General features: G+C 31.6%; 3 protein-coding genes across 10 annotated transcripts in view; 2 read left to right on the plus strand and 1 right to left on the minus strand.

The window, feature by feature from the left end:
• LOC119631263 (chromodomain-helicase-DNA-binding protein Mi-2 homolog) overlaps nt 1-397 on the plus strand; it is a 48,956-nt gene extending 48,559 nt beyond the window's left edge. For both annotated transcript variants that reach the window (XM_038023311.1, XM_038023310.1), the window contains exon 6: nt 43-397. In XM_038023311.1, the coding sequence (XP_037879239.1) occupies nt 43-197 (155 nt within the window). In that variant the 3' untranslated portion in view covers nt 198-397. The remainder of the gene's footprint in view (nt 1-42) is intronic.
• A 1,482-nt stretch (nt 398-1,879) lies between these two features.
• On the minus strand, nt 1,880-4,783 carry LOC119631266 (adenosine kinase). Of its 3 annotated transcripts, none has more exons than XM_038023317.1 (3): nt 4,662-4,783; nt 2,914-3,397; nt 1,880-2,844 (listed from the first exon to the last, which is right to left on the minus strand). In XM_038023317.1, the coding sequence occupies exons 1-3, from the start codon at nt 4,673-4,675 to the stop codon at nt 2,308-2,310; spliced, it is 1,035 nt and encodes a 344-aa protein (XP_037879245.1). In that variant the 5' UTR covers nt 4,676-4,783; the 3' UTR covers nt 1,880-2,307. The 3 variants fall into 3 exon arrangements, with proteins under 3 accessions (XP_037879245.1, XP_037879243.1, XP_037879244.1); XM_038023315.1 differs by lacking the exon at nt 4,662-4,783 and adding an exon at nt 3,471-3,637; XM_038023316.1 differs by lacking the exon at nt 4,662-4,783 and adding an exon at nt 3,466-3,574.
• A 1,348-nt stretch (nt 4,784-6,131) lies between these two features.
• On the plus strand, nt 6,132-12,988 carry LOC119632351 (rho GDP-dissociation inhibitor 1). 5 transcript variants are annotated; one of them, XM_038025211.1, is made up of 6 exons: nt 6,132-6,170; nt 9,678-9,970; nt 10,032-10,141; nt 10,228-10,342; nt 10,915-10,923; nt 12,239-12,988. In XM_038025211.1, the coding sequence occupies exons 2-6, from the start codon at nt 9,790-9,792 to the stop codon at nt 12,433-12,435; spliced, it is 612 nt and encodes a 203-aa protein (XP_037881139.1). In that variant the 5' UTR covers nt 6,132-6,170; nt 9,678-9,789; the 3' UTR covers nt 12,436-12,988. The 5 variants fall into 5 exon arrangements, with proteins under 5 accessions (XP_037881139.1, XP_037881138.1, XP_037881140.1 ...); XM_038025210.1 differs by having other exon boundaries at nt 6,151-6,170; nt 9,637-9,970; XM_038025212.1 differs by lacking the exon at nt 6,132-6,170 and adding an exon at nt 6,273-6,516 and having other exon boundaries at nt 9,637-9,970.
• Nucleotides 12,989-14,750: the final 1,762 nt, after the last annotated feature.

A 14,750-nucleotide genomic window follows, 5' to 3' on the forward strand; every position in this document is an offset into this window, starting at 1 on the left:
TTAACTGGGCCAATTACCTTAACATTTTGTTTTAAATTACAGCCCAATTGATGCCCCAGTTCCCAACTGGATTTCAGGGTGCAACTTTACCGGGCTTTGCGGCCGGTCCCGCTGGCAACTTTGCCAATTTTCGACCACAATTTTCCGTACCCGGTCAATTATCAAATAACGTTACTGGCAACAATACAGGAAATTAATTTTTTCACTTTTTTCTTTAAAATTAATTTAGCGCAGACAACAATAAACATAACTTATAGCATTTTTTTTTATTTTTTATTTTTTTTTTTATCGAATTGGTTTCATCGAGTTCTTTCATCTTTCAAACATTGTAAATCATTATTTTGCATAAACTGTGTAATTTTATTCTCTATTTACAAGTTTTCCAAATTTTCCATTTTCATTTAATTAATCTGGAAGTATTTCCATAGTAATAATTTTTACTTCGCGCTTATTATATTCATTAATCCCACTACTGTTCCACTTTAAAAATTCTTAAACAGCAGGAGAGGATAATCTTTCAAATGAAATTTATTATAACTAAACAAAATGTAATCAAAACTTTAAGAACTTACTACATATAATCCCAAGCTCAACATTATGAATGTAGTTCCAAAAAGAAAAAAAAAAAAAAAGAACAAAAAAATAAACAAATGAAAAAAAAAATGCTATTTAAGCCTTTTCCGATCAACTTCTGCACAATCCAAATATGATATATTAAATTACACTCAAGCATAGGCAGATATTACACCACCCCACCACTGAAAAATATTTTACGAAATTTATAATGCGGTCCATACCTGAGTCTCAAAAAAATATAATTTGAAATCCTAGACCGCTTCAGATATGTCCATCCGTTAGCTTATTAATTAAGACAACATTGAAGCATGTCATGTCATGCCATGCCATGCCATGCAATAAAAGATACGGTTGTCAAATGAAACCAATAAATATCCCTAGGAAAATATTACTGCAATGGTTCGCGGAAGCGATTCAAAATTGAATAAGGAACCTTCACACAAGCATTGAATATCGCATCTCAGTAAATTAAAATGCTTCAATGATTCCACGAAACGATACAATCCGGGCTGCTTCGATCTTCCAAATACATAAATATAATCATAAATTCAATTTTCCTTAGCGAGTTTCATTCGGGATCCACAGCAGCTTATAATACATACAAACACAAAGTCTTACAGCGTCAGTGGTGGGTAAGAAAAGAATCGGCTTAGGTCGAATTTATCATCCGTTATTTTCTCCTAATATTTATAAAAATATTTCAAATAAACCATTAACTATATATATGTGAAAGAAGATTGCATTTAATTTAGCTCAAAGTTCAAAGATCTATGATAGTTTCAAAACAAATTAGTTAAACGAATTCAACTATTGAGTCGACGGAGACAGAAAGTACTGATACCAATATGGTTGGCGATATCTCTCAGATTAGAATTTCTAAATATTAAACAGATATCAATCAGCTTAAAACATTATCTGTCGGGAAAATATGTATGTATATACATATATATATGTGTATATATATATATATATATATATGTTTCCAAATAATTAAATCAATTTGTAAATTTTCCATTACTACTACGACATATAAGTGTAATCAGGAAGATTCGTCTATTTTTCAAGAGGGCGGAAAACCCAACAACAACAACAACAACAGCAAGAAGGATCCATTGTAGTTGAAAATGTTGTATCTGATTGAGACACATTTTCAATCTTTAGAACAATGACAATTTAGTTTGTGACAATTAGCGAAAAAAACGTTTTATTTCGTTACAGTAATGCACCTCAGTACCTCTCTTGACTATCCCTTGCTATACATACAGCTACTGACGATTATAACAAGATTGTAAATAATAAAAAAAAAAAACAAAAAAAGTAATTGTGTTTATTTTAAATCGTTACTTTTTTTTGTCTTTAAAAAATATTTAAGAAATAACACAATTATTTACATAGTATGTGCAAAATTCTTATTTAAAAACCGAAAAAAAGGAAAAATCTCAAATTTATTATTTACTTATGTGCTGTTAAAACAAAAATAAATACCTTCTATAAACTTAATAATTACAACCATCTTACTTATTTAAAGCAAATTAAGAAAAAATATCAATTAATTAAGTTTGGAAGTTAAAAAAAAAAAGTTAGAGGCGCTGATAACCCTGTTATAAAGCGAAATGCAAACAACTGTTACCTAATGACTATGTCATCATTTTCGAAGTTTAAGACGAGCTTGCAGCGATTCTTAAAAGTGTTCAAAATATAAAAGATTAAAAAGCTATAGTGTTCGCGATTTCATTCTTGAAAACTTGGTTTGCCTTCAAAAGTACAGCCGCTGCGTTGTATGATCTGTGAAGCAGCCCAAATGCCGCATCGCACACAAACGTCTAGGGATTTCTTTTTTATGTATTGAGCCAAAAAACCGCCAACGAACGCGTCCCCGGCACCGTTTGTGTCAACAAGTTGTTCCCGACTCAATTGTTGAACGGGAAACTCTTTAATATTATTACCCTGGAAGAGTAGTACTGGGTAGTGGCCTTGTGTGATAATAACAATACGTTCGCGCTCAGAATTCTCTTTAGGCAGACTCAATAATTTTTGACCAATTTCCTTGCGATCTTTAGCATGCCAACTATGTTCGCGAGCGAACGTTTCGACTTCCTCCTCATTGCCAAAAAGTATATCTACATAGACCATGGCAGCCATTAGTTGTTCTTTGTAGTATTGCGATACAAAGGGAGCGCTTAAGTTCATCATAAATGTGCGTTTGCGTTTGTGCGCATACCGCGCTATTTCTATAATGCTAGGTGGACTTACGGTAAGGAAAAAGCCCTACATAATGAAGATAAATAATTACATATTATTTTCTTTTCCGTTCGGTTTTGATTTTATGAAACTCACCGATATGTAGAAATAGTCAGCACTTTCCAATAACTGGCGGCTGTCCGGCTTTTGTAAATGGTCAATAGTAAAATGATTAGCAGCTGCCAAATGGGCACACAAAGAACGGTGAGTACCTGTAATTAGTACAGCGCAAGTACCGGTGGGCGCCTCGTTTGTATATTGGTAACGCACATTTAATCCATCTTGGGTGGCTTTTTTTTCCAAAATTTTCGCGTAATCGTCCTTACCAACACAACCAAAAAATGTGGCTACTTTCGGGGTTCCCAAAATCCACTGACACACGCGCAATGTGTTTTGTACCGAACCGCCTGCCATATAATCGGCATTATATTTCTCGTCAAGGTCTTTATACAGATGCATGTGCTCATCTCTGGCTAAGATTGCGTCGTTCGGTTTTAAATTGTACCTTTCCAGTAAATCCTTATCGACACTGGCCACTATATCTAATAAAGGATTGCCACAGCCAATCAAGAGATGTTCCCTAAAATTATGTAAAAGTATCGAACGATCTATTATTTAAGGTACAAAATCCATTCCCACATTTGCTACCTTACGTGTTCCATTTTAATTTCAAATAATTTCTACCGAAAAGTTTAACATTATTCAACATCAACAGGCAAACGTAGAATACACATTTAGTTATACTAAAGTTTACATGAATTTATATAGTTTCGAATAAACAATTAGTGATACCGTCTTATCGCGACTTGTAGTGCTAAGGTCTTAAAAGGGCATCTTTACAATCTTTTACTTAACATCGCGGGAAAAGTAGAGAAGAATCTTAAAAAGTAGATTCAGATAGAGTTGATTAATGATATCAGATAAGTGAATTTTTTAGTATATGAAACTTAATTATGTGGCCGTACACCTAAAGATAAGTCAAACACTTAACAAAACTACGAAAAAATAAGATTGTATCTTTTGCATTTTTATTATTGATTATCTGGTTCATCGTTTCTCACAAACGTATATACACATTGTGTGCAATAGAAATAGTATAGAAGCTCTGGCGAGCCAAAGTTGTTTATTTTCAAATAATGCCTGGTTAACCAATAACGTTATGGTACGTAGCATATCAGCCGTTCCTTTCACCTAATTCTAAAGCAATTAACTTCGTATTTTATCGGAGAAAGTTGAACCTGTTGAATTTCGATTCTTACGATAACAGCGTATAAGCGCGTAATATTTGTAATTTGAACTTACTCCTTCGCGCGTAAAATGCTGCGCAAATATATGCATATCCGATAAATCATAAAAACTATAAATATGTTCTAATACTACAAAGAGGTAAGCAATCTTATTCTTGGAATATTTGACTCGGTATATAAAACATAGCCCATACCTCTAGTTTCCAATTTATTACGTATATATATATATATATATATATATATATCTACATATATAATACCAATAACATACTACTAATCCTTCAATGCTTCAGGGGATATAATAGTAGTTTTAGATAAAATAATTAAGAAAATAATAAGTATAACGCTACGCTTCGCTACATTAAGAAGCATTACTTAATCAAAAAACTTTCTTTTTCTAAACGAGAGATTAAAAAGATAAAAGTTTTTATTAAGACAACCCGATATTTCGAAGGCATTGGCACACATGTAAAACACTATATGCATGAACCAGTCCATTTCTCTAAATGCCCGTTTCACTTATATAGGTAGGTACATATGAATACATAAAGTACTTTCCGATATCATATGAAGCACATTTTTTGAATTCTAATTTACCTTAAATTTTCCATAATGTTGTTTGATTTTGGAGCTTTTCGAACGCTTTCACTCCCTCCTATTTATATCAAATACAATGAAAAAATTGTATCTGCCCAACCGTTAAATCAATAAAAATAAATAAATGCCAGCGTTCTTAATTGTTTAAAAATTGTCTAGCAAAAAATTTCCGGCACTTTCTCCATTCCACTTGTCAATAAAACTGAAACAGCTGATATTTATGGAACAACGCACGTTTTTTGTTTTTTGTTTGCACGTTGTTTACATTCAGAGTTGCCAAGAGCTGTGCACACTATAAGAGACTAAAAATTGACTAGAAGAATATTTCTTCTCTGGTTCACTATTTAACCTAATCACACTTGTCTGCGTAAAGTGGGAATCCGAAATTTGAGAGCGTATAAAGTTTTATTCTACGCTTTTTAATATTTAAAACACATTTTGAGGTTGTGAAGACAATAACTAGGCAAAATTATTTGCTGATTTTATATACAAAGCTGCATCCCTAAACATTGCCATATAGTGAATGTACATATATTTGTTTAATTGTTAACCACTTTGTTAGTTAAAAAGCACTTAAATATTTTGACTGATTTGTTTATCTCAAAAGCCTTGATATACATATCCTTCGTAATATCCTTCGCCTAGCAGCGCATGTTTCAGTTAGGAAAAACATGCGCTGAACAGAACACTGCACTGAACTCTGAACTTAATTGAAGCAATCATTCGCCTGTAATTTAAAATCTGATAAAAGTGGGCAGTCTAATTTGCATAACTATCGATCAATACTTCATAATAATTAGACCCATTGTACTCCATATATGAAAATATAACGCAGCTCTAAAAAGGATGACATTTTGTTAAGTTAAGTGCGTACTTACTGAGTGTTTTTAAATTCAAAATGGCAGGCGTGCTCTAAAAAAGTAAAGCACCACTTAGCTTTTGAGTATATATATTAATTTCAATGAGGTGCGAAAATAGATGGGCAGCTTTTTCACAATTAGTTGGGATTTCTAGAATCTGATTGGACATACTTTATGAGGATAGCCAGAGTATAATGTTATATATGCAACGAATCTCACTATCCATGAAAATATAGATTAAACTTTTCAATTAATTGCTCTTACTTACATACATAAAACTAGATGAATATAGATGAATATAATTGGGCTTAGAATTTGGTATACCGTGCGCGTAATTTTGAACTACAATAAAAATGAATGCTATATCCTTCTTGTCTGTGAAGGTGTTAAATGAGATTCCAGCGCCGTTTTTACTGGATAGTGAATGTAAATAAGAAGAAGAATAAGCTAATAATAATAAGTGAATTCAGCGTAGAAAAAAAAAGCCAAAACCGAGTAGAAACGATTTATACTTGGTTTCGTGACGTTCGGCTTAATTGCCATTAAATTTAATTGCGAATAACAGAAGAAGTCATAATAATAACGCATAAAAATAAAAATAAAAAGTTTAGGAAACTTTTCAATTTTAATAAAGTAAAATAAGGGAAAGGTAAGGCTTGAATCTTAAAAAAGTAGGTAGATAATATATGGTTTTTAGAAATTAAGAAAGATGTGTACGTATGAGTAAGTGCGTGGTAATAAAAAGAAAAAAAAACTTGCCAAATGTGATAAAAAAAAAAAGCTTAACAATGATATATGACGGTCAGCCAGGCTCTATTGTGTCGTGTTGTGGTTTTATGTCTTGTTTTTAATTGGAAATGGGTGGAGATCACTACAATGTGTTATCCAAATTATCGGGAGGGTATACGGTGACGATAACAGTAGCAACAAGGACGGCAATAGCGTAACGGATGTGCTGTGTAAAAGACGCTGAAAAGGAGATTCTCATCGGCTAAGTATGTTTGCGATTGTTAAGATTTATGCATTTTTAAAGTACTGAAGCTATTTTAAAATATCTTTGATGGGAAGTTTCTTTTTTATCGTTTGGCGTCTTGTTAAAATAACTAGTGTTAGTAGCTTTAAACTTTTGCCGGCAAAAACTCATGGCCAACTCGGCTCTGCTGGTTAGTCTATGAAAGGAGTATAAAAGAGGACGTTATTACTCAAATGTATTTGGTGTGATCTTTTCAAACACAAATACGTCAGAATTGTAATATGGTTTAATATTTCCGGGGGCGTTGTCTCAAAACAAGTCGTTCGCGACACACCATACGTTTTTGTAATGAAAGAAAAGAACATTCAATTTTAATTCTTGGTTGAGAGTTTTCACAATTGCTCAGAAATTTGCTTAATTTATAAAAAATTATTGAAATCTTAATATGCTAGTGCACGTGCTTTTATCGGCTTTAAATATATCTCTATCCGAAGTGATTGTTAAAATTTACTTTGGGACTTTGTACAAATTGTTGTTTCTAGTCGTAAATATTAATACTAAATAGAGAACGCTTTTATTGCGTCCCATAAAAAGGGTAGGTAGAGCATAAATGTGTTGTCAGATGTGCTAAACCATTGAAACTTTAACAGTGCGTCTATGTGCAGAGCACCATTCTATTGAGCTACATCTATTATGTCGTCTCCTGTTTACATACTTGATACATATAATAGAAAGCAGGATTTATATTAGAATGAATCTGAAATGTCCCTCAAGTGAAGGCAAAGCATTGGCCAGCAAAATTGTTCGATTCTCAATCTGTAATATAGAGTGCAGTGGTTCAACGGTGAACTTAATAAAATATCGCTTGTAGGTATAATATTTAAATTGTCTATTACGAAGAGCGCGTTTTAAAAGTTATGAGGGCGCATATACTTCTATAGTTCATGATAAATCACACAATATGAATGCTTTCTAACAGATTGCGAGCAAGATCTCTTAATTTCAATAATAGATGGTCTTGAGTCCTTTATTGTGTGTCACTGCATCTCCTTCAGCTTCCATCACATGTCACACAGCCTATATCGCAGGTCGAATTCTCGCCGCAAACCAAAACAAAAATAGAGCTTCAGATTTTTAAAGCACGGCACGGCAAACGATGACGTGAAATCTCATTTATTAATAATTAGTATTCTAATGTGTAAAATATTACTGTTTTTTTTTTAAATCTTAAATTTTAATGAGTTTGTTCCTAATGTAAATTGCTTTGACCATATTTAGCAGTTGTATTCTACTATAAAAACTAAACAGGTTTTTTTTTTTGGCATTTGTTTTTAATTTACCAAACGATAAGATAAAATTTACAATGTGTAGTAATTGCAGTTGTTGGGTACTCTTATAAGTCAATTTATTGCAAATCGATAAACTTGTACAAAGTGCTATTTTATATTTCGCCCAGACTTGTTAGCTTATGAAAATTGAATACTTGTGATGAATTTTGAGCTAAACGCATTAGAAGATCGAAAATTGATTACCAATTGGCAGTGCTAGGGGTGATAACCGGTGTATTCCGCTATGGATATCGTCTAAGTTTTTTTTCGCGCCAAAAAAAAAAAAAAAATAAATAAATAGGGAATGAAAGAAATTATCTTCTCGAGAGGTAGTGGTTATAGATTTTTTTTCTTTTATTGTTTTTATATATGGCTAAGTATTCGGGGTATGTCGTCTATATGTGTGGCACGGTGAGGATCAGGAAGAAATGAAGGGAAAGAGAAGTGATGCCTTCACCGACCGAGCATTCACTATAGTTAGGACCATCTATATACATACCGTAAATGAAGTATGGGCTATTGAAGTGAAAATTGAATTCGGTCAAGCCATATCAATTACTCAACTGTACGATAGTCCGTATGGCCGACGCTTAACAAAAGTTAACAGGAGTTTTGCGATCGAAAGGGAAGAACCTATGCAAACAAGGAAGCTATAACAGCTTTGAAACGATTTTCAATCTATAACACTAGAGGGTTAATAGCCCGATTAGAATGAGCTTTATTTATATCGCCTGTGTGAGTATGACCGCTTTCTTTCTAAAACAGAACGTGAGCAGTGATACAGGGTGTAGAATAAACTGTAACTTGTTTATTTGTAGTAACTTTTTCACACAATTATATAAGTTGTTGCATTAAAGTGTGCACAACATAATTTTTGAAGATTTCTTTGCCCGTAATAAACAGTAGATGCATTACGCTATTCAAAGACCAAGTAACCATGATGCAAACTAGCGGATCATTTAAATTAAGAAAAAATTGAATATATGCGGTAATCCTGTTTGAGGGAGAAGAGGAAGGGAGTTAGCTAGCCATGGTGTATTACGATTTGCTCCCACCAAATGAAACAACGAAAACGATGAAAAAGTTAAAAGTCATGATATCGTGAGTTTTCAGTATAAAAATTGTTGAAAATTGTAGCTGCAGATGAGGTTCACTTTCAATAAATAATTCCTTCATTTTCTGAACAAGCGAATGGGTTTTAATTTAATAAAATTTGGATGGGTTTTTATTCAGACGACCAACACAAATTTATGCAATTTTGGAGAGAGTTATGCAACGGAGAGAGTTAAATTTGAAAATATTTTTTTCTCTTGGGTTGGTTTCTGCGTTCCTTCTAGAATTGCTCGATGGAAATATGGAGGGCAAGTGTTAAGAATTTCAATAGCGAATCGATTAGCAAGTAAGAATCAATAAACTCCCTTAGAAGACCACATAATATAGATTCAGGAAAGAGAATATTTATATATTTTATCGGTTTAATTTTCTCACCTGAATAATAGGAGGTTTTAGAGGGTAAAAGGAATTATTGATGGATCGAAATCGTGAGTTGAAAGTCCGCCAGATGCAAAGAGAAGGGGGCTTCAGCGGCTTGATAGGGTATGGCTTAAATTGATTGGTGGAAATTTTGTATTTCACTAAGAAGTATGAGTTCTTTTAAATTGTAAATTAATAATTTCACGTCTAAGTTGGAGCAATATGTATATATGTGCAATGTATAATTGCACAGATGTGTAGAAATTCTTAATTTATACATTCTACCATTTAGTTTCCCAGTAACATTGTTATTTTCCGCTTATTTCTTTTAAATGTATCAGCTTGGAATTAAAATATGCCGACATTGATTTCGTTTTTCCAGTTTTCGGCGTGAATTGAAACGTCTAAAATATATAAGAAGATTTAATAAAATACTGATATTAAACCCGCATCACATATACAGTGCCGCATTTACCTCTTGACTCCTCTTAAATATGTCTATCGAAATAACAAACGAAGTGGAATTGCATGATGAGGAACTACAAGATGCTAACTATCAGCCACCTCCAGAAAAGACAATTGAAGAAATAATGGCCGCCGATCAGGAAGATGAGAGTTTGCGACGTTATAAAGAAATTTTATTGGGTGCTGCGCAAGCTGAAAAGATTGTTGTTGGCAAGTTTACACAATTGAAATTAGTTGGCGCAATTATTCCGACTAATATATTCAATTTCAGATATGAATGATCAGCGTAAAGTACTTGTTAAAAAATTGGCCTTAGTTGTCGATGGACGCAAAGATATGGAATTAGATTTAACTGGTGACTTAAGTCAACTTAAAAAACAGGTAGTTAATAAGTCTGGAGACGAAAATCAAATTAAAAAATTTCATCCCAAATTTTCCGAAATATATTGTTATATTTCTTTTTATAGGTATTCGTTATTAAGGAAGGCGTACAATATAAAGTGCGTATTGATTTTATTGTTCAAAGAGAAATTGTGCACGGCCTTAAATATGTACAAAAGACTTATCGATTAGGCGTCCCTGGTAAGTGATGAACTTGACAAATAAATTCCTGCCTTCCGCATTTACATGTCTTTTCGGCGTTTTGTTTTGTGCTTGGACGGAACGTCGGTCTTATTTCTTATACATGATTTCAATTTTTTCACACATTTTCCCTCATCATTAATCTCATTTTTCCTTTTTTTGTTATTTAATTTATCGTTTGTTACGTTTTTTCGCTTTCTTCATCGTCTTCTTTCACTTTTCATCGATTTCTCAATCATTTTAAATCAACCATTTCCTATGTACAGTCATCGCCTTCTGTATTAAAAGACAACATACGTTTACATCTATAACGGATTTCAAATCATTCGATTATGATTATTTTTTTTATAGCGTCTTTGCTATAGCTTATATTTTATTAATAGCTTTAGTCATCCCTTTGTTAATAGATTGTTAATCATCGTTTTCGCCTCGGTGTTCGGTTTCATTCATGCTCTTTGTACTATAAATTCTTTTTTTTAAATTTGTACATTTGTAAAATTATTTCTTTAATTGATGTTTTCGTATTTGTTTATGTATTTATGTTAACTTTGCATCAAATCTAACAACTTAAGACCTCATTGGTAAGAAAGTGTTTTTATTAACATTTTAAATACAATAATAATAATAATAATTTAATTAACATTAAATTGATATCTTTTGCAAATATTTTAACAAAAGCAGTATTCAAAACAAGCAAATAACTAAAATTGACATTGGGAGTGGGCATTAATTTGAACCGACTTTCTGCATTTTATGAATGTGAAAAAGTGATAACAAAATAATCAATCATGATTCCACTCATGGGAGCACTATTTTGGGAGCATATCGATTCCATTTCGGAAGCATAATTTCTTTTTTATTTTCGAAACTATTCAAAACACTGTTAACGTTTATTATTCGCATGAGTATCAGCTAAGGCTGGTGGTTCTCATGCTGAAAAAATCTGGTTACTGTTTGTCTTATTATACTGTTCTGCTCAAACGCTTATAATACACTGCGTCCTTATCATCCTTTTAAATGCATGGACTTGACGCCATAATGAGTCTTGGCCGGATGCAATACTACTTGCGCTCCTTTTGAAAATAGTTTTCAATTAATGCACACCCCCGATGTTTCCAAGATAATTATCTGCAACTCGTTTTTAAGGAAGTTTGGTCTACTTTGACTGAAAATCTTTGGAAAATTTTATATTATAAAAGTTGCCATCTTATTCATATAGTATAATAATATATATTATAAATTATATTATGTATTATATTATATAGTATATCATATTAATATATATATATATATAGACTGTTTATCGTAAATCGATTAGCCTATTTCTGTCCATTCGGCCGTTATTCACTTCAAATAATCACATTTGAAGTGCAACTGTGAAACTCACTACACTACTTTAATTGCATTCCACATTTACTTACTCACTTAAATTATAAATGAGTAAAATTTGCTACCAAAAATGGATTCAAATCAATTTAATGCATTATAATAAAACGAATTTAAATTAAGAATAAAGAGTTCATCCTTTAATATTACCCTCAGTGAACTCAATGTATTTTGTCAGTGAACTTATCCATTTTCTTTAAATTTTCTTTATTTATATAAAAATTTATATATAGACGTGTGAGTAAGTTGATAGCGAAAAACGTATTCGCTCTCATTATTGAACGTTTGATTAACAAAAGTAATGAAATTTTTTATTTATATATAAGATGTGCGGAATGGCCTAATATATAATGTTTTTGGAAAATACTGATTTTTAATTTTTCAATAAATTTGTTTCCATTATATATATGTACTTTATTATATTATTTCTCAAGTTTCATTAAAATTATATTCAAGTTTTTTTTTTTTTTTTTTTAAATATTTATTGTATGTATGTATGGTAATGCGCAGTGGATAAAATGACACATATGGTGGGTTCTTATCCTCCCAAAAAGGAAATTCAATGCTATATAACACCGAGTGAAGAGGCACCATCCGGATTAATGGCACGCGGAACCTATTCGGTATCATCGCTATTTACTGACGATGATAAGCATATTCATTTAAAGTGGGATTGGACCTTCGAAATAAAAAAAGATTGGGAGTAATAAACGATTGGCTTCATCAACATAAATAAATTGATTGTGGCAGCAATACAAGAAATTCTTACTACAAGTGAACAAAATTAAGTACTAACAATAGCAATAACTAATAAACTGTCAATCACAATGCATTAAATAACCGGACATATGTAATAATTCAGAAGAAAAAAAAAAAAAAAAAAAAAAAAAAAAAAAAAAAAAAAGAAAAGAAAACAATATTCATCTAAAGATTAACTCTTAGCGGTACCGTAACGATATAGCCAGTACGAAGAAAAGATTGGCTTTTACCGGAAGTGCTAAATGCAAATAACAAAGAAAACTGAAAAGGAGAGAAAAAATAAGAATTATAAACAAAAATAAAAATTGTAGAATGATTACGCATGAATGGATAAAGTTATATTTTTTAATATATATTTTTATATAGAGATGCGAACATTCACATGCATATAAAGTTTTTCAGTTCTTATATTTAGTATTTATGAAGAAACTTTGGGTATTAATAATAAAAATATTAATAGTAATAATAATAAGAACAATATTAATGATACTAATAAAAATAACAAGACTAATATTTAATATTAATAATTATAATATTAATAATATGAATAATATTAATAGTGAAACATTAATAATGTTACACGTAATAAAAAGGAAAAATGTGTTAACGTAATTTGGAGAAGCCTTCTGCATTTCGGCTTGTGTTAGCTGCAAAAGTTGTTAAATTTTCATTAATGTTGCAATCCTTTTTTGTGTATTAAAATGCATAAAAAATTGATAGTTATTCATATATATGTAATATTTTTTTTTTTATTAAAAAAATTGAATCAAAATTTTCTTTTTTCAATCAAATTAATTAATTGTCTTCAAAAAAAAAGAGATCACTTAGATTATGAAATATTGTAAAAATTCATAATGTGTGCGTTAACATCACAATGTACATCGGTATGTAGAAATGTATTGTTTGCTTGTGTACTTCATTGATGACTAATGCCATAAAACGTCTTATAATTCTTTTGAGCTATCTCAGCAAAAATCATAAAAATTAATGCAAAACTTTTGTTCCATAGAAATTCTATGTATTTTACAAATAAAATTAAATACAAAATCAAACAAAAAGCTTTTGATCCTAAAATGCGATGCTTTATTTGAAAACAAGTAAGAAAATTAAATTTGGTCGGGACCGAATCTTTTATACCCATCACCGTTATCCAAAAAACTACATAAGAAGAAAAAAAGAGTATAATTTTCATGCTCTATATAGGATGAAGTGGTGGCAACTGATTTTTTCTATTTTCAAATTAAAAGTTTTTGTCGTATAGGCACGCGGGTGTTGTAGGCGAGTTCTTTGAAAAGTTTAGGTCAATTGAAAACTCTTTCCCAAATTTGTATTTTCGATATCTTCATTTTCGGTAACGGGAGAATGTTTACCAAATGTACTAGAAAGTTGTGCAAATAAACAGATGAACAGAGGAATAGGCGAACATCTTTAGGCGCAGTTCAAATTTGGAACTGGCCAAGAATTTATATACTTTATAGGGTTTTAGCAGCTTATTGCTGCGGGTTATAAAGGTTTGGAAAAAGTAATTAAATTTTGACACACTATAATATTGGGTAGGCGTGGTCAAGTTTTTCCATAAATGCTAGAGTATCGTCCATAGAATATGTGTTCAAATTTTTTTATATTTATTTGCTATACTTTATGCGGGAAAGAAAGGGAATCGGTAAATACTGCCCACAGAAAGAAGTGTATCCCTCTTTTCATAAAAAAACCTAATTGCAAACAAGTAAGAAAATTATGTTCGGTTGTGACCGAATCTCTGATACCCAGCACCGTTGTGCTAACAGAAATTAAAAAAAAAGTTTAATTCTCGTACTCTATGATATTGGGTGGGTGCGGCTGATTTTTTTCATTTTCAAAATAAAAGTCAAAGTATATATGGGATAGATGCGTTGTATTTTATAAATAACAAGTAAGAAACGTACAAAGCAAAAGTGTTTACAGTTTTCGTTGTTTAGGAGTGCGGACGTGCATAGGCTTATCTTTTGTACGGTTTGAAACATTTTCAAATCTATTTGCAAACTTGTGCGCGATATCTTCATTTTTGCGAACGGAAGTGTGTTTACCACAGATACTACAGAGTTGCGCAGACGGACAGACGGACAGACAAATAGACAGACATGTTTAAGCGAATTCCGAATTTAAAATTGCCCTAGAATTGGGCACATATTCACTACGCTATGGTCGCTTTCTATCTCTTTCTTTTGCCCCACTTAATAAGGGTATTACATACGTATCGACGTCATCCCCTAAGAGAATGGTC

The sequence above is a fragment of the Glossina fuscipes genome, unplaced genomic scaffold, assembly GCF_014805625.2.
Source record: "Glossina fuscipes isolate IAEA_lab_2018 unplaced genomic scaffold, Yale_Gfus_2 1, whole genome shotgun sequence".
Lineage (NCBI taxonomy): Eukaryota > Metazoa > Arthropoda > Insecta > Diptera > Glossinidae > Glossina > Glossina fuscipes.

What these genes read in the sequence shown, in the direction of transcription:
- LOC119631266 (XM_038023315.1), bottom strand. Translation starts at nt 3,526, where the DNA reads ATGTTGAATAATGTTAAACTTTTCGGTAGAAATTATTTGAAATTAAAA. An exon ending in TTGAAATTAAAATGGAACAC is followed by an intron (nt 3,398 to 3,470) that starts GTAAGGTAGCAA and finishes ACATAATTTTAG; the next exon opens with GGAACATCTCTTGATTGGCT. An exon ending in CTGACTATTTCTACATATCG is followed by an intron (nt 2,845 to 2,913) that starts GTGAGTTTCATA and finishes TTCATTATGTAG; the next exon opens with GGCTTTTTCCTTACCGTAAG.
- LOC119632351 (XM_038025211.1), top strand. Translation starts at nt 9,790, where the DNA reads ATGTCTATCGAAATAACAAACGAAGTGGAATTGCATGATGAGGAACTA. An exon ending in AGCTGAAAAGATTGTTGTTG is followed by an intron (nt 9,971 to 10,031) that starts GCAAGTTTACAC and finishes ATTCAATTTCAG; the next exon opens with ATATGAATGATCAGCGTAAA. An exon ending in TAAGTCAACTTAAAAAACAG is followed by an intron (nt 10,142 to 10,227) that starts GTAGTTAATAAG and finishes TTCTTTTTATAG; the next exon opens with GTATTCGTTATTAAGGAAGG.